This window comes from Gymnogyps californianus, chromosome 6, assembly GCF_018139145.2.
Source record: "Gymnogyps californianus isolate 813 chromosome 6, ASM1813914v2, whole genome shotgun sequence".
Taxonomy (NCBI): domain Eukaryota; kingdom Metazoa; phylum Chordata; class Aves; order Accipitriformes; family Cathartidae; genus Gymnogyps; species Gymnogyps californianus.
In genome coordinates this window covers 25,051,669-25,079,429 of record NC_059476.1, presented here as the reverse complement: position 1 = coordinate 25,079,429, position 27,761 = coordinate 25,051,669, and the positions used below count along the sequence as shown (strand labels likewise).

The 27,761-nt window shown below is 42.2% G+C and overlaps 1 protein-coding gene across 1 annotated transcript; it reads left to right on the top strand.

Moving 5' to 3' along the window:
• Positions 1 to 10,279: 10,279 nt before the first annotated feature.
• Positions 10,280 to 25,985, top strand: DUSP29 (dual specificity phosphatase 29). The gene is made up of 3 exons (XM_050899288.1): positions 10,280 to 10,464; positions 20,401 to 20,621; positions 25,738 to 25,985. The coding sequence occupies exons 1-3, from the start codon at positions 10,280 to 10,282 to the stop codon at positions 25,983 to 25,985; spliced, it is 654 nt and encodes a 217-aa protein (XP_050755245.1).
• The last annotated feature ends 1,776 nt before the right edge of the window (positions 25,986 to 27,761 follow it).

Genomic DNA, 27,761 nt, shown 5'->3' with positions numbered 1-27,761 from the left:
ACAAGGGATGACAAAGGTGGTCGGAAGGATTTGAAGTAACGTTAAAAATAACTGACATAGTCAGGAACTTGTGCCCCACTGAAAATTAATGGCACCTGCCATGGGACTTGGATACTTTGGAAAAAACGCTTGGGCAACCTGAAACTTTGGTCAGGCACAGGCATTTGCATTCACAGAAGAGTGTTTCTGTTTTTGCAAGAGATGAAAAAAGTTCCACAGTGGGTATTCATTAACAACTGGCTGCTTTTTGCATGCACTGAGGTGAGAGTAGGGAGCACTGTGAGCCAGAAAGATAGGCAAGCAGCACATACAGGTCTGCTCAGAGAGATCATTTCCAAGATGGTCATCTCAACAGAAGGGGCCGGGAGGCTCCAGAAAGCAAGTGCAGAGACCAATGGGCTACTTCCCGGTATCATGCGCTTGTCCTGCCTGGTCTCTTTGCTTCCTTCCCCCCCTCCCAGGCAGAAGGCAATGGATCTGAAGAACTTCCCCTGAGAAATATCAATACTCACGTGACAGCTGGAGCTTCTTCTGTCATTGCAAGCCTGGCTCCAGTAGCACCAAAATCTCATTACTCCTAATGAAGCTGTCTGAGTTGGCAACACCGAGGCGTGGTTTGCTGCAGAACAAACCAGGGTTTGGGGAGAGGATATTGTGTACCAGCTCCTCACATATGATCACTGATCCCTTTAGCAGACAGCCCTGTGGGCCACGAAGGTCACCACTCTCGCAGCGGACGAAGTGCTGGAGCTGAAGAGGTGTGGCTCTGGCACCAGGGAAGCCAGATTTGATCTTTGATGAATCTGGCCATGGCTTACTACAGAAAGTTTTAGACTTTCTTCAATAGGAAGGCATGGAGCTTTTCAAGAAACCTTTTTAGGGAAGTAGGGAATTTTTCAAAGATTGGAGAGTGTACCTCCACCTCTTTTTGGCGAGCTGTGCCCATGTCACCAGAGCTGAGCACCACATCACTTTCTCAGCAGAGAAAGGCACTTCAGAAGTCAGATGGATACTGAGAGTGGCAGCGCTGAAGAAAACCAAGACAGTAGGTAGGGGAAGGTGGCTTTCTGGTGGTGCACATGCAAGAGATGAGGACCTTGTCAGGATGCCACCTCTCCCATTGTCCGTTGTTGTGCCAGTGCCAAATCACTTGTGCACAGCATGACAGGAAACAGCAGTGCAATGCTCCTAACCCACATGCAGCAGTAAACATAGCATCGGGCTTGACAAGGGGACAAGATGATAAGAGATGAGTTTTGTTTTATTATAGTCGACACGCAGGCATCACATTATCCTAGTCATACCAAGGCTAGGTAACTAAATTGCCAGGTTTAATGTTTCAGGTCACATCAGGGAATAGTTTTACCAGCAGATGTAAAGATCGTCCTTTGGAGTGGGTAGCACTCAAGGTCAGAGTCAGCAAATCCTCCTCTAAAAATAGACTCTAGTTGCAAAGTTGGTAAGATTTCTTTTGTCGTTCTGCCGCACTTCACAGGACCCAGCTACCTAGAGCACCCACCTAAGCTTACAGGTAAGGCTAAGCAATATACATTTTCTGCTGTACTTCTTGTGCTCCTTTTCTTCCTTTTATAACCTAGTTTAGTAAACCAGGGAGAGGACTGAGAGCTGGCAAACTTTGAGGTAACTGATAACTTTATAAACTTGTTGCAGAGAAAAAAAAGCTTAAAACTATTGCAGAGTCAAAGAGGTTTTGAAAGTATAATTTATAATTTTTTAAAAAACAAATCGGTCATGTTACAGAAATGACTTTATAAAATAGGAAATGAGGTGCCAAAACTGTATTTATCTTAGAGATAATTTCAATTTAAAAGTTAGGAATAAAAATGCAATTTTTCAAGCTTTTGTAATATCCATCCCAGAATATTTTGCTTATTCTTTGATAATTGCTCCACCCTCCAGTCAAATCTAACTTTTCCAATTGAATTACAATTCTCTCAGATGATGCTGTGTTTTAAGTTTCTTTGGGCACTCTCATAATATTTAATGAAATCTCAGCTTAATCTGTTTTAAATTAACCAGTTCAGTCAACAATAAAGAATGAGGGCAAAAATAAGTTTTTAAAAAGTCATCAGTGGCTTAGAAATTCATTGAAATAGCTGGTTAGTTTTGAATATTCACAGCAGGAGGGTCTGGGAAATAATTGCACAGAGGCTATGATTCTTCTGGTTTTAAACTGTTTAAAGACAAATGCATTGGATGAACTATTTTACAGTCCCTGAACGCTTCAAGCATAAGAATGCAGGGGTAAAATAAAGGAACTGAAGTAAATGACAGTTTTTGGTGAAGACCAGGACAGAAATAAGGAACACAGGATTGTGTTATTCTTCACTTAAGTATACTGCAGGTACCCCGGGGATTTCCAATTTTTGATATACAACACTTTGCTTAATTCTTTTAGGGCTTTTTTAGAGAAAGATTTTTTTGAAGGACTTACTTACTCTTCCTCCCTCCCAAGAAGTATTTGTACAAAATTAACTTTTTGGTCTAATGTTAGGGGAAAAAACCACCCAAGGAACCTTTGCAGCACCGTACCCTGGGGCGCGGCAAGCGCCAGGTTACACAGGAAAGCATACAGCTCTTCATGGCTATTGCCAGCATTTGGAGTCTGAGCAAAACGTCATGGGGATGGCATATCACGGAGTACTATTTTAAATTCATTTAGTTAAATCATCCGACAAAGCAAGCTTTTGTTACTGCAGCTAACCAACTCTCAGCTCAACTGATGTACTTCGAGTCATGAAAAGCTTAGAAACCAAAGCACTGTTTACCCTCCTCCCAAGTGCAAACACTGCACTCCAGACAGCATGTGCATTGGCTTCTGCAAGGAGAACTTTCCAGTTTATAAAACAGCCCTCTGCTTAGTCACACACAAAAAGGGTAAGTACTTTTTCACCCTGAAGGGAGGTATGTACCTGGCATGCTGGCTGGAAATGGAAGAACAGAACATTTCTTAAGAATTCAGGAACTTGCTCAATAGATCCCCTCCCTCACTATTTCTGAAGACCTTCAGTCATTAGATCTGATTTTTGTCTGCCTTCAGCAGCGAGAGAGTGCTTACCTGGAGACAGCTTACTAAACTGGATTCAAGCCTTTTGCACATTTTTTTGAAAGTGTAGGAGAACTGGTATTCTCCATCCTTACCTCAGGTACTTCTGTCTCTTGTACACACTTGTTACAGACACTGTTTCTCCACGAAGGTCCTATCTAAGGTAGTTATTAAACTGAAAGAAGTAAGTAAATAAAAATAAAAGCATTATTTTTGCAGTTGTCTGGAAGCCAAGAAGGTCTCACTTTTGGACCCCCTGGAAGATAGACGTCCTCTGATTTCAGTGGCGTTGAATTCTACCTGATAAATAAAAATGTTCAAATAAGTCAGCTCTCCATACAACATCAGAAAAGAAAATGGGAATAATTTCTCAGTAACAAGCACTTAGTGCACAAAAATGATTTCTTAATCATAATTACAGGGTTTTTTTTCCACTTTATTATTCTTCTTTCAAATTTAGTGTTCATGGCAGTAAATAAATTCAGTCCCCGGACTTGAGGGTCAAACCACTGACTAATTTCAAGGGCACCATGTTTATCTCCTACTGCATGGTGTGAGCCTAAGGTCTACTGGAAATGTCATTACTTCTGTAGACTTCTCATGAAAGGCCCACAGCTGACAGATAGATAGTCTGCTTTGGTTATTTTCTTTCCCTCCCTTGGCATCTTGAAAAAAAAAACCAAAACAAAACAACCCAAACCTTGAAATATCACAGCTCCACTCCTTTTTCAGAGCTGTCATAAGGGAAAAGGTAGGAAGCAAAACCTGAAAGCATCAAAACAGGAACAAGATTAAAATCTGCCTCCACATTTACAAATAGGTTATATATTTAGGTGTTTGCTGGATGCTGAAAACCTTCAATTGCCAGCTAAACCAGAAGAATTTGCGATTGCTTGGTATTTTCAGGAAGAAGTAGCTTTTAGACAACTCTCTGAGTACAAAACCGAGGCTGGTACACTTGTGCACACGAAATGAAATTTAATAAAGCCAGCATCAAAAGCCCCACTAGCACAGGTGATTGATGTCATATGGGCTGGGAGAACTCTCAAGAGCAGGAAACATGGGTGGTAAAGAATTTAAACTATTCTGCTATATAAATATGGACTGAAGCGGGCATTAAGGGAAGGAAGCTCCGTGCCCTTTGTCAGGCAGGACAGAACAGCTAACAAGATTACAGTTGTTCCTTGTGAAGGAAAAAGCAAGGAAAATTGTCTTCTGTCTCCATTTTTCTTCCCACCTTTTATTTGTTTAGCCTCTCTCCTTGCTTGTTTGTACCAACACCATCAGGCTCTGACCTTACTGGGGATCTGTAGCTTCAAGCACACAAACACAGCTACAAATTGGCAGCCAGAGTACATACGCTTGGGACAACAGCAGTGATGGAGGAACCCCCCTGGGTCAGGGAGGGGTGCAGAAAAGACGGGGAGAGGGTACATAGGTCCTTGCAAAGGACAAAGGCAAATGCAATCCTTTTCTGTGCATGTCTGCTTTTTTTCTTTTTTTTTTTTTTTTCTTTTTTTAAATCTCTGCAGCTGACTTGGATCTTAACTCCCAGGCATAAATCTTGCCAAATTGTTTGGCATCTTTATACACAGAACTAAGGCTTGCACAGCACATTGAGCCAAAAATATTAAGAAACATAGTATTTTGTTATGTAGATAATGACTTATAGTTTTCAGTCTCAAAGTACTTAGAAACTTCCAACACATCTGGAAAACCAGCATTAGAAATGTACACACCACCACTGACGCTCTGACGTTCACCTCTAGATATGAACCTCAGTTTTTTCCCCCTCATCTGTGGGATTATAAACTGTAGAGCTCATGACTGACGTTTCCAAAAGCATTAACTAACCCCCTAGAAATTTGGGGGTGGGGGAGGCAATTGCCTCCAGTTGAACAAATTTGAAGATGGGCCACTAGGTTCTGTGACTTCCCAGGGCTTTCCTGGAAATTTTGGGTTAATTTGAGTAGTTCAAGGGACTCAGAACAAGGTGCAGAAAGGAAATCTTTCACTGCCATATCACTGCTCCAGCCACTAGACTGTGTTCACTCTCTGAATTAAACAGCAGACTGGCAGATTTTCCTTTTTTTCCCTTGCACTTTCTTTCCTCCCTCCCTGTTTTGTTAAAAATAAAATAAAAAAGCTAGAGAGCTCTATAAGAAATTCCATTTGGCAGCTGTAGAGTGGATAGTGAACATAAAGAAGAGATTCCTTTGCTGCGCCTAATGCATGCTGCTTATCCAAATTAGCCACACAATTACTTCTATCAATGCAAAAATAGTTTAATGTTTTTTTTCTAGTGCACAGCACTTGAGAACGACTTAAAATGCAGTGTAATTTGCCACAGTGTATGTCCTGAAGTGGCTCGCTAATGAAAAGAGGATTAACTCTCCATTATTCTGAATTACCATTTTGTGAAATCACTAACAATATTTTCATTTATATACATGTAACCCAAGGGGGAGAAATATTCCAGCCATCCAAGTGATTAACAAATAAAATTCATTAGATAACATGCACTTTGGTCTTATTTATGAAGAGAAAGATTAGGATATAAAAATGCAGATGACTGAATTTTTATCATCCTTGTTCTGATAATACACTTAAGTCCATGACAGCATAACTGGTGAGCACTGGCAGTTCAGCGTTATATGCACACGCTGGATTGAGAAGCGGAACCCGCAGGATGTCAGGCTCGGCAGACAAAATCTCTCAGGCTTGAGCACTGGACCCTGGTCCTGCTGAGGTGGACCCGGCACTCGGCTGCTGACCAGCCACCGCAGCGTGGGTGTGGAGAGGGAACGGGAAGGTCTCAGCAGCTCACGCGGCCTGGCCTCGGCATAGCGCAGCAGAGCAAGAGAGGAGCCATGGCTTGGGCACAGGGGAAGAGTGGGACGAGCTGCAGATTGCCCTGCCTCGCTGGAAGGGAACTCCTGGCCCCAGATGCAGGCCTCTGTTCCTCACTACGCCCCAAAGCTGGGCTCAAACCTTCCTGCTGAGAAGAAGCTTTCTGGGACAACAGCAGTTCCCACTAGCTGACTCTCCTCTTCATCCCTCCCCCATGAGATAGGAAAGGATGTCCTGTGCTGGAGCAGCACTTCCAGGAGCAAGCAGGGTGCAGAGTCCCTTATGCAAAGGGCACGAGGGCCATCCCTACTCCAGAGACCTTTCACATCCAAGGTTGGTTGTCCCCAGCACAGTGCGGTGTCATGAAGTGACTGCCAAGCTGGTAGAGGAAAGCTGCACTGGTACATCATTCAGCCTGCACTAACCAGTCTATAAGGCAAAGCATTTTAGCCCAAATGAAGCACCACAAGGGGTGGGAGACTGCTCTGAGAAGTCTGCGTAGGGCTAACCCTGCGATCTGTCTGCCATCCAACTGCACTGGGTGAACACCCTGCAAGGGATGGTCTCCCCTCCACAGAGGTCTGCAAAAGAAATCTGAGCTTTCCCTGCCTGGGCTTGCGCTAGACAGCCATCCTTACGCAGACAAACAGTCATCCTTAGATCCACAACAGCATTAAGGACGACCACACACAAAAAAAAAATCCAATCCACTTTTCACTAAGAGGGCAGGCCTAGGGAACAGTCTTCCCTCAGCTCCGTTTGGTGTACACAGAACAGTCAATAAGAGATGAGGTTAGACACCTTTGATTCCTGGAAAGACACAAGCCTTTCCGTCCTTCTCCTCCCAACTAAATGCTTCATGGCAATTAATTCCAGAGCTCAAGTAGCAAACCAGCCCCTTTTCCCCCCTTCCCCTAGTTAAACTCTGTTACTTCTTACTTAGTCTAGAGTCAAATCTGAAATACATATATTATTAGAGGAATTTCAACTGATGCTTTCCTGTGCTCTAATTCCATTTAAAAATCCCTGCAGCAGATAACATTCACAAGGCATAAAAGAACATAGCTTACTTGAAAGTTCAGGGAGCATATGGCTTCCCAGGACAGACAGAAACGAATATTTCTCAGCAGTGGTCTAACTTTCAGAGTGCTAACCAAGCTTCAAACTGAGACGGCATCACAGTACCACAAATGATCATTTGCAGATGTAATTGCTCTGTTTTGAGGTCTGCAGTCTACGAGCAGGACTATTGGTGTAACAAATCAATGTGCTGTGGCCACCAAGCGTGATTACTGATTACATTGCTTTCTCTTCTTCCCTTTGTTTCCTCCCCTCCCATTTTATGGAGCCGTGAATAAAAGCACAGTCAGTCCTTCAGCATCAAGGCAACAGGCTCTCAGTTAAGATAATTCCTTACTAGACAAATAGCAGTTCTTATCAAATTCTAGATAACCGCCTATTCACTCCCAAAGTCAGACTGTATTAGATTTGTATCTCTGACAGTCTAACATTATCTAGACTGTTGAGTCTGCATATAGAATTAGCATAATTCTGGCACGGGAAGGAAAAAGGCTCTCCTGAGGAATGGCTACTGGGGGCACAGAGATGGGACTTGGTGCTACTCAGAGGGACGCAAGACCGAGCCCAAGGTAAATTTGCTAGAAGCTGAAATTCTCAGAGCCCTTTACAAATGTCAACAGAGGACCACTTAGCTAAACATCATCATCATGTTTTAGGAAGCTTGGCTGAAAGATAGATCCCCTTGCCAGTGAAAGCAAGCCAATTTTTGAACAAAGGTGTACACATGCCAAACAAAAACCGACTCCGCAATCTTGCCTAGCTTTGGAGTAGGAAAACAGGAGTCATTTGGCTTTTTCAAGTTTTGTGGAGAAACAGAACTTGACAGGCACAGAAGAGCCCAAACTGAGGAAACAAACCCCATGGGTACATGGGATGTCAGTGAAAAATGGTCATCCTGCTTTCAGGAGAGCTCTACAACAGCTGCATGAAGGCATTAGCCAGATTTTTGCAATTAAAAGGACACAAACGTCATCAGCAGCTAACACAAAAAATTTGTGGGAGCCACTACAGGATTTGTTGCCTGCAAGGTGGATTTTTGGCAGGCTGTACTTGCACACTTCATAAGATCAAGCCCAACTCCACCTCTTCTTGTTATGAGTCTCCTAGGGAACTGCAATGTTCAACTTCTCCCTTCAAGGGGATGAGAGACAGGAGGAACTGCTGCCCTGAGACATCAGGGAGTCCAGCAGGAGGAACAAGACAGACCCAACAGGGAGATGGAGCAGATAAAGTCTGCAGCAGAAGGCTGGCAACATGGAAAAAAGGGAAACTTGTTTCAGAGGACAAGAGGGGAAGATGATTAACTGGCAACAGGGTAAATAGGAGGTCAGGCATGTGGCCAGCCCCAAATTCTAGTTCCTAGAGGTTTGCTGTAGCATAAAGTTCAGCTGCACAAGCGGTTTAACTTCCTGCTGACAACTTGCAGAACAAAACGTGCTTTGCCTTCAGAAATGTGCAAATCCACGGAAGAAAACCAAAGGACAAATTACAACACCCATGTCCCTCACAACAATCCTTCTCTGACATTGTGCCTGGATCTATGACATGAGTATTTGTCCGGTAGTGTGCAGTTTCCAGTGCTGTTAATTTGGACTGAGCAGCTCTCATGTACACCTTTATCACTGTCAATCACTCCCTTGTTTCTTCTTCTTTACTGAGAATACATGGCTGTACTGTACCTTAGCTCTCCCCCTGCAAAATTTTCTTCAAGTAATCAAAAAATTAAAATAAAAAACAATCTGAAAAACCCTTGACCTAAACACACCCTACACTGTATGCGTGGGGATACCAGCTGACTTCTCCGGCAGGACAGTGCAGTGCCACACCTGAGCTAAGGAGCACAGCATTGCATTCTTGCAGCTGTACTGCACCTGCAGCGGCGGGTAGGGTCGCTGCTGGTGCAAGGGTTTCTGTATCACATGTATTTCACTGGGCTTTTACCCAAGATACTTCAGCTGCAGGGGATTAGGAAAATTAAACATGGATGCAAAAAACCCACCTGTCCAAGAGACAAGAATATTCTTGCAAACCTATAGTTACTTGCCATGTCCTAAGGCAGCATCTTCATAAAGACACGGATGGGGGAGGTGTCGAGACTTAAGTTAGTCTCTGGTCTTTAACTTCACTCACCAGCTTTGTGAAAACTCCAGCCTGCCCTCTGAGCTCTCGCTGCTCACGCGGTCAGTGCCCAGCTCCTAAGTCAGGCACAGCCTTGGGGAAGCGGGGAGGAGGGAGACCACCTAACTGGGCTGTAACTGTTGACTCCACAGCTGAGGAGGCAAACTCTACAGGGGAAAGCCTCAATCAGGCCAGCAGCTGAGGAAATCACAGCAAGCAGGAGAGAATCTGGAGCTGCAAGAGATGTGTAAAGCCCACACCAAAGGATTCAATACCAGCAGATAGCTCAAACACACGGGACATCAAGGTTGTCAGTTCTGAGCAACGCAGCTCTGACAGCATGGCCAGGCAAAGGGTGTTGTTTTTGGCAACATTAATGATACTCTGATTTTAGCTACAGGATAACATTACTGCATTGCTCCCTTCTCTATGTTCATCAGTGCTTCTTCCTACTGACTTGGCATGTATGCATCTAAGTAAAATTAAAAAAAAAAAAAGTGAACCTGAAAAGAAGGAAGTCCTTGAGCCCATCCTGGCTAAAAAATATTTTGTTAATCAGTCAGTGGTGTTGCAAAAAGGGAAACTCTCATTCCTGCAAAAAGCCTATGAGGTTCAGTGTGCAGGGCTGCATTAAGATCTTGAAAGAGTAGAACAGGTACACCCAGCATTCACCTGAATGGACACATTTAATCTCCCTGTGTTGCTGAAAATCACATAAAGGAGAAGCCTTTAGGAGATTCACAATTAACGATAAAGAAACATCTTAAATTTCCCCTACTCAGTTCCCCTAGCTGCTCTAGATCGCTTGGATCAGGCTGCTAGACCTACCAAATTCTTACTAGTGGATTTTCCAGGAAACAAATTCCCAGCGGAGACCAACCTTCAGTGATCACAAACCTTTGGCTTTTGTTCCCATTCCTGGTGAGCTCATCCAACAAAGTATTCCTTGCCTGGTTCGGGGGAGGCAGAAACCCAGGTGTGAGTCTGTGTCTGCCACAGAGCAAGTACATCCATCTCATACCATGCCCAGCCCAATCACACCTAGCCAGTGCTGCTCCCGGCGTCCCACAGCCGGAGCAGAAGTCGCTTGCTTTGTGCTTCCTCAGGTTAACGTTCTGTTTTGATCACATTCCAGTTTCTTGCGTGTCCGGAGCGCACTACTCCATGGACAAGATGTCATCAGCATGTTTGAGCGCTGGGAAGAAAAATGCATACACAGCAATCAAAGTAGATCCTGATGAGGATTACTGTACCCCAGGTGCATTTGAATTGGAGCGACTCTTCTGGAAAGGATGCCCAAAGTACACTCATGTCAATGAAGTCTGGCCCAACCTCTACATAGGAGATGAGTAAGTGTACATAGTACATCTCTTCTACATAGGAGATGACTAAGCCGTTCTAAGTACAGCTCACCAACAGAGCAAGGTGTTTCTTTCCTCCTCCTACCCATTCATTAGTATTTAGCAGTGATGATGTGATTTGATGACCTGCTGACAGATGCCAGAGTTAAACAGAGCAATCAGAGCCTGGCATGGCCCTTACAGATAGAAGCACACAGTGTTGGTTGCTGCTGCTGCTTCAAGAAAGTGCTGGGTAAGTGCGACGGGCTCTACTGTCAAGGACTGAGTAACAGGAGCAGTTGTGGCACCAGTGTAGGCTGCAGAAGTTGAAGCTAGTCATGGTCTATTTTTAAATGGCTCATTTCAAAGAGTAATTTGTCATTTATCTCTGCGTGAAAGTCCTTCCACAGTTACACTGACAGAAGAGCACGTCTTAGATGTGTTGGACCACAGCTTAGGCTGGTTTAAGCCTAAAATGTAATTCTTGAAAAGTGACTGAAGAGACAGCTCAACTTGCAGTGGTATTTCTGCATTTCCAAGCCTGTGCTTGTGTACATGGAATACTCTGCATTTCCAAATTGCTCAAGATATTACACAAACAGAACCCTGCGGAAAGCAAAGCTGCAGAGATGCGTCTCACTGATCAGACCAAGTGTGATTTGGAAAAAAACCAAACCCACAAAACAGACTTAGCTCTGCTGAGCACAGGACTAAACCAGAAACAGCCTATTCTGACAAGCAGAGACGACTGCTGCAGCAGGGAGACATGCCATCAGAAAATCCCCCAACCCAAACCCTGAGCAGAGCAAGACAGCTTTTCTTACCCCTTAGGCATTATTGGTCCACTTCCCATTTCCCTCTACACCCTGCACTAACATGACATTTATTTTACATCATCACTGTAAGGCACAAGCAGGAGCCCCACTGGCTCCAAAGTTCTCAATAATTTTTTAAAAGGTCCTAAAATTCATCTGTTGCCAGCTTATAAAAGAGGAAAGATATACAGCCTTGAAAGTTACAAGACTCCTAATATCATCGACCAATTACTTCTGTGGCGCCAGAGGCAACAGAAAGACACACAACAGTTCTGGGCTTTAACCAAGCCAGGGCTCCCACTTTTAGAGACAGGACCCCCCCCCCCCCAAAAAAAAAAATTTAAGCCATGGGAAGAGCCTGGCCAAATGACTCAGGAACAAAGGAAAAGGGGGTTGAGTTGTCCTCCCCTCATCCTACCCTGCCCCTCTTGTTAGATATTTCTAACTAAAGATTCAGTGTAAAGAACAGCCTCTTCTGGCATTTATTTCCTACTTCCTCGTTCAGAATCACCAGCAGAATTATTCTGAATGAAGCTCTTAGAAGAATTTCCCTCTTACCTCTGTGATGAAGCTACGGCTCTGCCCTCTAAGCAAAGGGATCTAACGAGACAACAGATCTTTGGACAGTCAGTCTCTAAGCCCAGGACACCAGACACTGACTCCTTCCTGTAATTTTTCCTGTAGCAGTGGCTTGTTACACCTTGTAATTTAATAAATACTAGAAGGTGCAACTCTGAATACAACACACACCTGCACTTAGTACAAACTAACCAGAGGAACAGAAAAACAAGCTTCTTGAGAGGTACTCAGAGCTACACCCACTTACGCTGGGCACTATATTTCTGCAGGGGACCCGTCTTAAGTCAGGAGGAAAAGCAACGGTGCTTCAAGGGGAAACAAGTCCCCCACACGACTGGGACAAAAGAATGAGAAAGCCAATGGAGAAGGATAAAGAAGTGAGGAGCAGGTGGGGGGGTGAACAGAAGTAAAACTTCACCAGAAAATGGGGCTCCCTGAAAAAGAATGACTATTGTCAGCCAGATAAGGGCAAACTTGACATCCAGTAGCAGAAAATCTGAGACGAGAACTGGTCTGCAGGCAAGATGCAGCTTTCATTACCAGAACTAAAATTTGATTTGAAGCAGGCAAAGTCCAGGGACCTCTGTATCTTTCCTCAGCCAGCTCCACATCCTACTTCTGACCAACAGTTTCCCCCTTCAGTGTGGCAGGGTTTTTTGTATTTTATTTTAAGATCTTGCTGTAGCACTGGTCGCCAAAGAGCTGCCATGGAGACGTGAACAGATGTTGGGTGTATTTGCATCCTTAGCCATGCTAAATTAAGGTTGATCTTGAAAGAATTTAGTGGAGCTCATCAACAAAATCAACTGAACACACACATGCAGAGTTTATCTTCAGAGCCTTCACATCTGTGCTTCATTCCTGCCTCCTGCATTTACAAGGTTAACAGGACTTGTGACTGTTTATGGAAATGCTAATTAATTACCCAGACTACGTAACCACATCTTCCTTCTAATGCAATACAGGCTATCAAGGAGCCCTGTGAGGCCACTCAATCCTTTTGTTACAAGGCTTTGCTGCAGATGTTGCCCAGAGGCAATGAAATCTCCATGAGCCTGTCAGACCCAGAATAATCAAAGCCTCAAAATATAACATGCTGTGTTCAGCTCCAATTGAAATTTTCCTCCAGCAAGTTCCAAGGACTTTTAAAGACCAGACACTGGAACTTGTAGGAGACAGCCCAGTGATAGGAATAAAACATGCTTTGCCAAGATTTTGATTCATCTGCTACCAGGATTAGTGCTTGCCTGTATCCTCCTCACATCCAGAAGCAGTCTAAAGGGACAGAAAGCAGCTTTGTCTTGCTCCTTTCTTTCACTGGTCACCAGGTTACTTGCATGGGCAGTTTTACTGGCTGATCCCAAGCCTGCTTGGTTCACTGCAATCACATGGAAAATCTCTGCCAGTTATGCAGCTTGTAGTTTCTTCTTGTGGCTCTTCAGTGATCACCTTATTACCTGAGATGATGTTCATGGTCCCACATTTCTGAATTTCAAACAATATTTTAGCTGAAGACAAAGGCCTCCCAAGATTTGGCTTTCCTCTTAACCACCCTCTAGCTCTCATTAGGATTTAAGGCCTGATCAAAATTTCAGGTGTCTCTGTGTTCTCAAATAACTCCCAGAGGAGTAGAAGTCTTCTGGAGTCTAACTCCTTACAGGTTAAATATGAAAAATAATTTTCTGGATATGCAGCTGAACTGAGCTTGTTCTTCAAGAAAGCTATGGTCTGTGCTTGTCCCACTAGAGCCCCAGGGCTTATGGTCTTGAGAACTAACACAGGTAAGGTTTAACAAGACACATGAGTAACTCAAACCTACAGATTGGAGTGTATGATCATTAAAATATATAACTAAACTTTAAATAATGCTTAACTAAAACTCATTCTCTCCTCTTCCCTTTCTCCAGAAAAACAATACAGTATGGCTTTTTCCAAGTGACTAAGTAGAAAGACAATTTAAACTGATCTAGAAGAAAACAGATGGGACTCACTCATGGTAGCAAATAGCATTACGAACTCCTAGCATCTACACCAGTATTAATCATACAAAAATAGGAGTGTATGCAGATTTAGATTATAACAACACTCTTGAGGACATAGTTTCAACTCTGTTAGTATAAGAATCTGCCAATTGTAACAGCAGTTTAACAATCCAGAAAATCGGATCTGTAACACTGGACCATAAACCTCTTAAAGCAGCAACGGTTTCCAAGACAAGTAACACTTCCCCACACAACAACCTCTCTGTCTATAGGTGATTTCTAACACTTGGTGAGTGACTGAAGTCAAGACCAGGAACTGACTGACAACATCACATGTGTTTGATGCCTTTGCTGTACAGAAAGCAGAGAGGCATTTTCTGTATCTAGGTTGTATCACTTACAAAACCAACATCCACCATTTTGGGCTAGAGCAAAATGGACTACTAAATCTTTTTCTACCACATATGATGAAGATCCTGTTCCGTATTTTCAGTGGTACCTAAAAATTCTTCTAATTCACACTGAACAGGAGGTATCCACAGAAATGGAGCAACACCTCAGAAGGAAAAGGGGATACAATGCTACACTATCTCTAGATTCAGTGCTGGAGTTACCAAAGGAAATTGGGTCAGTATTATTGGAAATTCTCAACATGTCTCCTCAGGAGGGAGAACTGCCAGATTTTCTTAAGAAAGTGTCAGTATTGCCTATATTCAGGAAGCTTCTTTCTGACACTGACCATCTGGTAAATTATCATCCTGCATCGAGCTTTCCTTCAGCGTTGAAGAAAATGGAAAAGTTTGAGAGAGACAATTCCTCTTCTAGTAACATGTTGCCTCAGATTTCCTTGTGTTTTGTCAATCTGGGTCACGTCACTGTGGCTTTAACAGTCTATACTGAAACATGTTTGCATTGCTCAACCTTCGCATGAAGCTTAAGAGACTTGGCTCTACTTGGAGCTTATAAGCATACCAGTCGTCTGGTTGACCAGTACCAGCTATAAGGGGCTGACTTACCTGTGGAGGGAGCTGCTCTGCCCACACCCTCATGAGGCATTTTGGAGGATTACTTCCCTTCCTTTAGATGCACTTGGGTTTTCATCATGAGCCGCCTTCTCTTCCCTTTGTTAGCGGCTTTTAATATACTTAATACTTGATGTGGAGGTGCAGGCTGCAGTGCCTGCAAGTTGTTTTTCCCTCTCTTCCAACTCCACTGGTTTGGGCATCTTCCTGATGAAAGCAGCTGGGACTAAAGCTTGTTATGACAGTATTTTTGAAAAGAGAGAGAAGGGATTTGGTACACTGGAGACAGCAACTTGAAAGGAAAGATTTTCTTTCACGTTATAACTACTTACATTGTTGCTTCCAGAAGAAGGCAGAGTTTGCTGCAGCACTTGCTTCTAATCCTATGAATCTTAGCTTTAAAACACAGTTGAATTCTTGGACAAGCCCTTGACTTGCCCTTACACAACCCAAGAGATGTAAATAGTCTTTTGGGAACCATCTGAAAATGGATGACATTTTTGTTTGGGTCAGTTCTCCCTCTTGGTGATAGTCTGTTATTAGCAATATATCCCTATGTGAAAGTGATTTTATCTCCAATTTTCACTATTTAGGTGGCATTCCCATATCAAAGTACTCCCCCTTGCCTCAGAACTTTAAAAACATGTTTATGAGTCCATCTGTCCTACAGTAAATGCAGGGTCTGATTCAGCAAATCACTGAGCTTTTGCTTAACATGCTTTGCTATAGAGAGAAGGACTTCTGGGTATGCTTAACTTTTAGCATATGTTTATGTGCTCTGAATTGAAGAGCTGATGAGTTTTTACATGGGACCAATCTGCCCAGTTCGTCTCTTACTAAACTGAATTATACTGAAATTTTCACCGTTATCTCCCAGTGCCACACTTCACCTTCTCTGCATAGGAACACATTCAAGGCAGACACTGGAGACCACAGTTGCACCACATAAAAGCAAATCAAGTGCTAATAGCACAGATGGTGGAGATATACAAAATGAAAACAATTGCAAGAGTAGTCAAATGCTTATGGCTTCACCTGCACTGGCATTTGTAGCAAACTCTACAATGGCTACTTAAAATTCAACCATAATCACAAAAATGGAAATATTAATTGCAATTTATTAGGAAATAGCAGCACCCGAAGAAGGAAAAAGAGGAATATTGTTAGCTTGACTATTAAACTCTGGTAGTGAGCCAATTGCAAGGGAAAAAAAATCTGTGCCATTTCTAGCTGCAAGTCAATTAGAAATAGAGTTATAAATCCTCCAATAAGGTGTATGATTCATATACCCCTGAATGATCCTATGCTATTAGTCACCTCAACCAATCAGATATTTATGCCTGATTTATTCCTTCCTTTCATCTAAAATACTGATACCTCAGGCATGGCAAAACTGCAAGGAAGACCAAAAGCATTCCCCCTCCTTGGGGTGTAACCAGGAGTATCATGCAGGATGAAACACAAAAAAAAATTAGGCTCTGATTAAAGTAAACAGATAATGAAGGATGCTTCCACAGTGGCATCTACACTATAGATTCAGCTGAGGTTGGAAAGCACGCCAGTCCTTCACACGAAGCCGGAGTTCACTGATGGCTAAAGCCAGTCCAAGCAAACATGTCAAGGGGCACAGTAACATTTCCATTTCCAAGCATATGGGTCCCCCTATATGAGGGCTTAACAGCCTGTTTCTTGCTCTCTGTTAACTGGCAATCAACATGCTGCAGACACAGCATGACCTCAAGTTTAACTGCCTATATTATGGCAGTGTCAGAGTCTCAGCACAGGCCGTCCCTGCCAATAGCATTTATGATCAATGGGCAAGATAAAAAGACAGCTGATGGGAGTGAAAAAGCAGACAAACCTGGGTCAGTATGACAAGTGGTGGTCCAACTGGGCTGTTTGCCTAGCTTTTGGGGAAAGGTTTTACAAGAAAAAAAAAGAGCAGAATTTTAGAAAGAACAGTAGAGATATCTTTTATGAAAACATAATTAGAAAGTGCAAGACTGGGGGGATGGAGAGAAAGGAAAAAGACTATAAGTGCTTCCTAATCTCCATATCAAGTTTGAAACCAAGCACTCTTGCTCTTGAAAAAGAGTGTCACTTCAGCTTTCTTCAAGAGATGCAGATTCTAAAGCCCAAGGCAGGCACCTCTTGCAGTCCTGTGAACACTATTTTGTACAACTGTTTCCTCAGATCTCTACACAACATTACATATTAGAAACCTTAGAAAAAGCTTTCCATAGATAATATTGTCGAGGGTATCTGCTGGAAGAAAGGTACCCGACATCCTCTTTACAAATTACATGCGATAGGTCAACCTGCAGATGCACAAGCCCCATACCCACAGGACCTACATTGACCCTGCTCCACTTAGCCAGGGCAAATGTTTTAGGTCTTGGTTCAACTAACAGGTTCTACAACACCTACACGCAGCACAATCTGAATATCTATTCCAGTGAAAATGTGGAGATCTTAACAGATTTGAGTGCTCAACACTGAGCATTCGTTTTCTGGAAGTTTTCTAGATTAGCAATGTCAGTAGAAAGAAGAAAATGTGCATCCATATCATAAAGAAAAAGATTATACTGGGCAAGATTACATTCAGTCCAAAAGGATATTGCTGAATCAGTTTACATATCAAGCGCAATTAAAAAGCAGATGACATTTTAAAATCAGCCTATCCCAAGCATTGAGGAAAAAAAGAGTATAAATTCTTCAGTGCCAAAAACAGTGGAGTAGATAACCCCCTAAGTATTTCCTTGGTACATTAAAAAAAAAAAAAAAAAAAAAAAAAAAAGATTGCACAGAAGATGATTTAGTTACATCTGAGCATTTACAATGGGCTTTTTGCAACAGCATTCAAACTTGGTCCATTGCTGCTTCTGATTCCATTTCCAGCCCAAGCCACGGGAAACAGAGGGAGCTAACAGAGCAACAATGTGCATATTCCCAAACTCCAACAGGCCAAGGGCAAAATGATGGCTAATGCAAATTCTGATGCAAAATGAACACCTAACTGCCTTGCCTTTAATTGATTAAATAAAAAGGAGGAGGATTAATTCCACCCCAGTCCCCAAATTCACAGTATGCAGCTGCAGCAAGACTGGGAGGTGGAGGGGCAAGTTCCCAGGAGCTTGACCAGACTGAGCCGACTGCTTATGCAGTTAGTGAAAGAGAGTATCCCTTCTTTCTGAATACCTATTGAAACACCGGGGCCACAGAACACTTAAAAATGAGATCCTAAGACATAGAACAACACTGTAAGTGCGACCATCAGAAACAAATGCATTAGTTGCACCCACTGTGTCGAAAGGCAATCTCCTGAGAACTTAATCAAGGAAACAGGAAAACTGGATTTCAGATGAAAGTGTCAAATGTTAATGATTGTCATGCGACCTATTGTTTGACATTGTCCTTACTCGGAACAACTTCATCATTTAATTCAAATGCTATTCATTAGCCTGAGCAGTGCTTGCAGAAGCCAAAGTTTGGTAGTATCTACAATCCATTAAAACCTTTGTTTTTCCACTGACTCACTACACTGCAGTCCTACTTACTATTCAGCATGTAGGTCTCCACTTCCAGGGGTTCTAGCTGAGCACAGATCTCTGACCTGAAACCATCAGTCTTTCGTGGTTTGTTGGATACATGCTTTGAACCAAGTCTGGTGAACAGAAAACATATTTTCTCTATGCCAGCATCAGGGAGGCAAAACAAAATAAGACTTAATTTGGAAGCAGAATCTGTAGTTCACCTCAAGCACATCAAAACCAAGAGTAGTAGTTATTCTCTGCACCTTTACTCTTCAGCCAGGGCATTTATCTGTTTAAGTACTGGCCATCCTTATACTCCAGAACTGAAGTGCCTTTGCTGGCAAAGTGTATAGAGCATATGCACCTGAAGAGAATCCAAAGGCACAACCTCCTAAAAGGAGGGAGAAAAAGAACAGTCTTTCTAGGTCAATCACTGCAACAAGAATACAAAGGGAAGGAGTGAGCGTTATTTAACCTGAGGTGAAGGTGGCAAGTCACAGCACTAGCAGGAAGATGCTGCTGCTTCTGTCCTCCAGAGTCTACTGAGCTTAGGCAGGCATCACCACATTAACTGGAGTTATTATTTACTTTTTAAATCATCACATTGGGGACTTACGACATTATTTCATGGCAAAAATGCCAGTAGGGTCGAGACATTATCATTCCTGTCCAGAAAGGAATTTCTGCAGGGAGGAATACCTACTCAGGAACAGCCAATTATCATAAGCTTAATTTAAATAAGAGTGAGCATAGGTAAGACCTTCAGTGTCCATATCCCAGTTAAATGCTCTAATCACTAGGTTCTTGGCTGCTCAAAGAGGGATTTTGACTTTGACAGAGGCTGGGAAGATGGACTCAACTTCAAGCTATTCCGGTAGCCCACCACAACGTCCTGTGTGACAGCAGCTGCATTTACACATTGAAAAGTTCAGGAAACATTCATGGAGAGAGGTACTTTTCGTTGGAAAAAGCTGTTTCACGTCCTGTGCTAATTCGTTTATGGCAGAAGTAGTTATGTGAAAATATATTAACAGAATAAAGCCTATGCAATTTTTTGTAAAAAGCTCAGTAGTCTTCCTAGGCACTAATGAAACTTGACAGCTTTTCCAGAACAAAACTTTCCAAAATCAAAAGCTTTCTGTAATGGAACAAAAAAGTTATTACATGCCTGTCCACAAACTCTACACTTTTTGAGGAATTTCAGGCTGGTGGCAAGCACTTAGAGTGGGTATTGGGCACACAAAAATCTAGGATTTCCTCTTCTATCTGACTTCCCTTGTCCAAGGGAAAAGAGGACAAGAATAAATTAGAATATTGGGCTAAATATATGACTTTCAGCTTTCACTGAAGGCTAATATCCAATTTCCGTATCTAGTTCTTTTTGCTTTAGACCTCTGGTTTAACCAAACATGACAGTAAAAGGAAACTCGATAGGGAGTTGTGACCACAGAAGGGTGATTTTTAAAATTATTTTTATTTTTTAAAATAGAAATGGAGAAAAAACTCAGTAACTTCTTTTAGGGATGAAGAGCTTCTTTTTGAATCCCAGATGATCTTACTACTCACATATCACTGACTCTTTTATTAGTTCTGCAATATCAATTGATGGGACAGAAGGGGAAAGCACCATTCATGGGTCCTATTTCAAGTTCTGCCACTGATTTGCTTTTATGGCTTTAAATAATTCATTCTATTTCTTTCTGTATCCAAGTTTCTTCTTGTACAAGATGGATAGAAGCCAGAATTGCCTACATTACAAAGGTGCCAGGAAAATAAATTCATTTTTAAGATGCTCTAAGGACCTGGGAGAGATAGTTATGAACTCCAGAAGGATGATTCACTCTGAATGACAATATCTTAAGATCTTTACAACAGTAAATGATGCGTTTTTGAAGCATTATCAGTTTCATTAACATTTAGAACATACCAAAACAGAGATTTTTTTTTTTTTTTTCTTTTCTGGCTTGCTGGGTAAGAAGCTTCTTTACTTACATGACAGCTCTTGTTTTAACAGGAAAACTGCGTTAGATCGCTACAGCCTTGAGAAGGCAGGCTTCACCCACATCCTGAACGCGGCCCATGGTCAGCGGAATGTGGACACAGGACCAGGATATTATCACGACATGACTGTGGAGTACCATGGAGTGGAAGCAGATGATCTCCCCACTTTCAAGCTCAGCCAGTTCTTTTATTCAGCTTCTAAATTCATTGATAATGCGCTTCAGGATGAAAGAAGTAAGGAGGGTGCTGAAAATGGTTAAGAACAGTACAGTCTTTACTCCATCTGATTATAAGCATAGTTCCACTGCATTCAACCTTGTGGGAATTAAACAAGTCCAATACAGTTTAACAGAGAATATAAAACTAGTAGCAGGGAACTAGTTTAAGAGAAGGCAGTGACATAACTAGGACCCTTCTCACTGCAGAGCTAGTACCAGCTCAAGAGCCCCTTACCAAGCACTTTGACAAAAGTCCACATCACAGCTTGCATTAAGGTCTTCTGATAGAGGTTTTTTTGTTGTTGCTTTGACTCCTTCATAAACACATCAGAGACAATTAGACATTGCATAGGTTCAATGAATTAGCTGTCTTTTCCTCAAAGTAGTCCCTATTAAGAAAGGTTTAATGACTATTGGTTGCATAGCAGTGGGAGTGGAACATGAGTGCTCTGCAGAGATTCCAGGCTGTCACTCCACAGCTTCATGCTCTGCAGCATTAGCTTAACTCTACAAATACAAAACCCAGCTTCCTACCTGGCCATCAGATCTACCCCAAGCTGTAACAGATTTATCTCTCTGCCATCTTCCAAGTAGCAGGGGACCAAACAACTCTGACAGCAGAGATCTAGAAACATTTCACTAAGCCTCTGTAATTTCTCAGCTTGATTACTACAATTCATTATTTGCTGACCTCCAGCAGTTCTATCAGAAAGCTTTACACTGATATGAAATGCTACAGCCTAGGCCTCACACTGGCTTTCAATATTACTCCTACTCTTTCCCCAAACCCTTCCCCCCCCCCCCCCCCCCCAAATCTCTACAGGATATTTTACCAGAAACCAGCTGAGAAACTTAAGACTTACTTTCCTGCTGACCTACGAAGACCTTAATATCAGAGGGTCACATACCAAGTTTCTAGCCTCATGTCAGCTTCTCTTCTTGGCTGTTTCGCTCAGCTGTAGCCAGCTACTACCTGGCTTGCCCCCAGTAGCCAGCCAGGTCTTCACAATTTTACCTTCTCAGCAAGTACAGTCTACAGTGACAGTCTCTTCCGTTGTTCAGGAGAAAGTCGTGAAAGCAGTTCAGTTTTAAAAATCAAAGTCCTAATAGCAGGAGAAACTGCTTCAGGAGCTTACTTGCTTGTGAAGAAAGGTACCTGGCATTTCAAAAAAGTATGTCTGAAGCACTGCCTTTGGGAAGGAGTGGATAACTAACACGCACCTGTGTCTAGCCATGGCTGGAGGCCAGAGGTCAGTATCAGACTGGAGGAGCTGAAATAAGAAATGCAGACTTCCTCACTCCCACCACCCTCCCATTCCTGTAAGATCTTTGTCTGTTGCACTGAGGTAAAGAAACAAGCACAAGGGAAGCAGCAAAGGCTAGAAAAAAACCCCTTGCATCCCAATAAATACTGGGGCAGGGAAGGATGGGGGCGGGGGGGGGAGGGGAAGCATTAACCTTTTTGTTTCAAAACCACATCAAAGTCCAGGAAGTTCTGAGACAGTATCAAGCACCAGTCCAGCACTGAAACACAAGAGCAAATCAAAGAATGACTGGATGAACTTCTACAAAACAAAAAAAATCTGTACTTAAGTAGATACTACCAACTGCAATCATTTCTGTAGCTGTGTACTGCCTGCCACATTCACATGGTTTTTAAACAAAATAGCTAGGATCTCTTCTGATCAATAAAGAAGAGATCAGTTAGAGATCTCTATCACTAGAGACCAATAAAATAAAGAGTTACTGTAATACTCATGAAGAAAAAGAGCAAGCTCTTAACTTTCTCATGAGGGAGAAATACACTAAATGTACATCTCCTATCCCAGCCAAAAACAGGCATAAAGGCACATATGCATGGCCCACGAAGACATTGAGGTTGAATGCATGACAATAGCTTTCCGATACACATTTACAGAACAGAATGACTCCAGAAGCTAAAGAATAGATTCATGTCTCTTACAGGAGAAAAGACTAGAGGCAAGTAACTAGTGCTTTCCTCCAACAACACAAATGCATTATTTGTGAATGCACATCTAGTGTAGAAAGGTGGTCTGTATTTCAAGTGCCTAATGAAAGGACTATTTGTGTGCATGTTCCTGACTGACAAATAGCATCCAGATTCCTAAACAGAATTTTATAGTAAGTAACCAAGTATCTACCTCCAGTGGTAATAACATGGGACTTCAGTATATGGTGCTAAATACTTCTAACCAGTAACACAATTACATTCATTTGCGACTTGGCATTAGAACTGAGCAAATGCGAAGAGTGGGAAAAGGGGAAAAAGAAAAAAAATTGCAACTCTTGTGACCGGAATGTATGTATTAATGGCTGTATCACATTGTTTGGGGTGTGACGTTCAGCCAGCCAAGTGATCAAATTCATTGAATAGATGTCTTTATACAATGTTTTTTTGCTGGGAAGATGCTCAATAGTCAATGTTGTTGAAACAAGTTGTCATGCAAATGAAGAAGCCTCTCTCTTCTGCAACAGGCCAGAAAGCTTGGCAATTTGGATGCTGTCAAAACACAGTCCTAATGCAGTAATTCTGACTTGGCCTTCAAAATCTTTGTGATGGTGAAGAAACTCCCTGATCAGAACAGTATTCGCAGAGTTTAAATTAAGCATGGGCAGATGGACTTAAGAACAGTGAAAGCAGCTCAGTTATAAGAGTAAGTTTTAGAGGCAAACTCGAACTGTTCAATTATGCATGCTATCATTCAGCTGTGCATAAACATTTCCCAAAACATGCAATTCAGACCATAGGACAGCTTAAAATTTGTATCAGCGAGGCCTGATTAACCTGAAAGGCAGACACTATTTTAAGAGGTTTTTAAGTTTCCTACTATGCTACAGATTTAGTACTCATTCCCTTGGTGTCTTAGTTGCTCAGAATGTAAAGTAGAGGGGAATAGCATTTTCTTTTCATGTGAAGATGTAATGGAAAAAAATACACTAAAGACAGAGATAAAAAAAGCAATATAAGAAGAAACATATCAGACAGATATAAAGACCCAAGGCATTTGACCAAAGACACCTCAACATTCATCACTCCATCTGACTCTGGAAAGGGAGTGCTGCATCTAGGCAGATTTTCAAGAAACACAAGCCCAAGTCAAGTGACCAAAATTGTTCAGGGACCTGTCACCACTCAGCAGACTTCTGGCTCTGTGCACTGGTATTTTATATTCAGTCACACCTTGAAGGATACAAGTGGCCAGAATCAAAGACTGCAAAAGCGGACTCTCTCTTGGAGAAAGAGTGTTCAGATTGGTCCTTACGTCAGAACTGGAGACTACAAAATAGTACAGAAGGGACGTGGCTCTGCAGAATAGTACCAGCATTTTGCTGTAACAGGCAGTCAGATCTTGAATATTCACATACAGGAAAGGACAGACTTCATTTTCCTACAACCAGGGGACATTCCAGAAATTTGTACGGCCATTTTTTGCCTTTGTTAACACAATATAAAACTGTACATTTTCTCCTAGATCCGCTGCATTTGCCACCCACACAAAGCAAAGCCTTCCTTGTCCTATCATGTATTTTATCATCTCAACAGCAACCCATTTACAAGGCGGGAAGCTTCAGAAAGAAGCATGAAGGGCTGAACAAATGAGAGTTTTCATCCGTTTCAAATATTTGCGGTAATAACAGAAGGATTATCATTTTCCAGGAGAGGAAGAGGCACTTTTAGTTATCAGAGACTGGAATTTTGCCAAGATGCCTCTAAGACTATCTGCTGGGATTAGGATGCAGACTGTAACCATTAATCCTCTAGTGTTGGCAGTTCTTGATGCATCCATTACACAGCAATGCTACTTGTGCCAAGACATTCTCTTGTGCCTGGAAGCAAAGGAGTTAATCGGCAGGAGCCATGGCTTTGCACCCAACACTTCTCACTAGGCATAGCTGACAGAGATAAACTATTATTGACCCTGATAGGATTTTTTTTTTTCCTGTGGCAATTCAGCTTAGCAGGGTGTTAGAGAGAGTGCTCCAAATCAACTTCCTTCAGCAGTTCAAACCTTTGTGAGATCCCCTCAAGGGCTCTGAATCATTTTTGGAAATCTTTTGAAGTGTTTCAAAACCTGTCAATCAGACCTGAACCCACTTACTGTTCTCTCCCTCCACCTCCTCCAGACACAGCAAATGGGAAAGTTCCACTTTGGCTTACATCCTTGCTAATACCTGAAGCCAAGGACTTTCTGCCTCTGGAAGTCCCAAGTTAAACCAAGCAATGCCACAAAGCTAAATCTTGAGGCACATTTATTCAGAGATGAAAACTACTAGCAGAGACTCTGCATTCACAGTATATGAGACAGGCCACCACTGCAAGGAGATGATCATATAAAACACTGAGAGAGGTGGTGGTAAAATGTTACTTTCATTCAACGCAACAGGGTAAGGATGACTAGCCAGAGATTTCTAAAGCAGCTTTTCTACAGTTTAAGAGGTGGTTTCTTTCTACCCCCTGGTTATATGCCTATCTATGGCCCTTCTTATCCCCTGCCCTCAAAAGTATCACTGAGCCTTAAAAAAGCCTTGTTAGCTGTATTTTACAAATGAAGTATTTGGGCACAAAGTGATGCAATCTAGAAGGACATTATTGTCAGAACAGCAACAACAAAAAATCAAATTCAGTTAGCTTTTGTGTCTAGGTGGTAGAACTGAGAAAGGCACCTCCATGCATCCCATTTATCCTCATGGAAAGATGGTTTGATACCATACCAAACCCTCCCACACTCTTGTGCTTTGGTCATTATGCCCAAACACAGAATTACATACACGCTGCTTGTGAGGCATGTAAGATCAGGCTGCAGCGAGGCTTGCTATGTTACTTAATGCAAGGCTGCAACCCCCAGGCCTTCTCTGCAACCTTTGCTCACAAAGAAATTCAAAGATACCTGGTTTAGGATTAAATGGGTAATCTCCAATGTAGATAGTGTTCAGTTACTACAGTAAGATTTACAGCCTCAGTTTGCTCACCTGTAAAAAGATGGGCCTTACAAAAATGCTGGTAAGGGTAGTCAAACCACCAAACAGAGCAGGGCACTACAGCAACCTTCACTGTCAAAGAAAGAAATTACCCCGTGTCATCTCTGCATCATTTCTCTTTGTTTCTGCAGACAAGGTTCTGGTTCACTGTGCTATGGGTCGCAGCCGGTCAGCCACATTGGTCTTGGCTTACCTGATGATTTACAAGAACATGACAGTAGTGGATGCCATCGAGCAAGTATCAAGACACCGATGCATCTTGCCAAACCGGGGCTTCTTGAAGCAGCTGAGAGAACTGGACATAGCGTTGGCACTACAGAGGAGGAACACCAAAAACAGCCTACGATCTGATGATGACGAGAACAGCACCACGATCTAGTATCGTTCCTGGCAGGGTTGTGCTACTGGAAAAGAAACTCCATAAAAGGAGGGGAAGGGAAGGTATAGTTAATTACACAGTTACAAGGATCATTTGTTATTTGGAAGGAAAAACAAAGTCATTTCAAATGCTGTCAAGATGAGAAAGAAGGGAAGCCAAATTTAAAACTCATCATCTTAGAATGTTCCAGCCTTAGCAGAATTCTTTTTTACATCAACAAATAAATTCTAGCCTCTGTTAAAAAGCTTTTACAGCACAAAAGCAGGCACAACTTAAAGGAAACCCTCTTCTACGTGAGTACCCCCAAAATCCTCATCCTAACCCAAGCACATGACCTTTGAAAGAGTAGAGCTAGGCATTTCTGAAGAAATTTTGCAGGAAAAACACCGAGATGGTAGCAGCACAGATGAATTTTTTAGTCCCAGAGTCCTGAAGGATTTTGCAGGAGTTTGCCTTTTTGTGCTGTTTCCTGGCATCTCCATTTCTTCTTTCACACTAATAATCTAGGGCAGCGCAGCGTTTAGAGAGCCTCCAGATGAGGATCAACTACCCAGTCTTCACAATGGACTTTGCAGCAGACCATGCAAACCAGAAACAAAGCAAGACCCTTGAGAAGGTCAGATGCATAAGCAGCTATAATGGACAACAATTCAAGGAGATACATACACATGACATTCTAGCAGTTTCAATTTTAACTTGTTTTTCCTAAATGCTTCAACTGCCTGAATTTTAAAAGGTCCTATACATACAGTATCCAAGTCAATTTACTAGTCCACAAAAAAAAAAAAAAAAAGACTGAGAAAATCATGTATTGTGACTTCTTTTCCTGCACTAGGAAAAACTAACAGCTAGAACAATAAACAAGAAAAATAGGATGCCCTTTACATTGCTAAGAGGAAGTTCAACACTGAACTTGTGCAGCCCTAATAACCCCCCTAAATAACCATGGATTATAACCAGTTCTAATGAGATTTTAGTTTTGATTAAAAAGGCAAGAGACACAGGTGAAGCCCTTAAAAAAAATAAAAAATCTCAGTGACCTGACTAACCAGGAGAAAGCTGCTGCTGTGCTTCCAGATACCACTGTTTATATTTATCGCTACCAAATGTTTCCTCCTATCTCAGCTTTAGTCACCTTAATACATCACTGTGATCCAATACAGTTGCTAATAATTGTATTTGTTCACAGAAGTAGTCCAAATACACAAATGGGGACACTGGATCTACTTTTCTGCCTAAACTTATTCAATTTACTCTATTTGATACAAATGTGTTTTGACACAATGAGAGTTTTACCACCTCAGCAGTATCTGATATTCTTAAAATATACTGTAGACAAGGATCACAATTAAGCCATGTTTACCTTTTATTGCATCTGCAAAAAGGTCATCACCCTCCCCACTGGAATTTTGCCTACTTCAGTGTATCAGGTAAGAGCTATTTACCGCCTCAGTGCCTGAGAGGAACGACCTAGCCACCGAGAGCACAGGAGAGTGCTCTTGGTCTTTACCAGCTGACAAAGACTTTGTAACTTTGGTGCAGTATGGACTGTAGAAGTCTTAGATACTTCAAAAAAAGGAACCCAGGGCAGAAATGTACCACTGAGAACTGCGAGAATACGCTACACACCAGAGTTGAGCACAACTTTAAACCATTTTTTGCAGATGTTAACAGCTCTTTACAGGCTTAGCATCTCTAGTGTGAAGGCTTTCCTATTCCTTCAGTTCCTTTTGGGGCCCAAAACTCAGTAAATCACTCATCTCCAAACAGTAACTG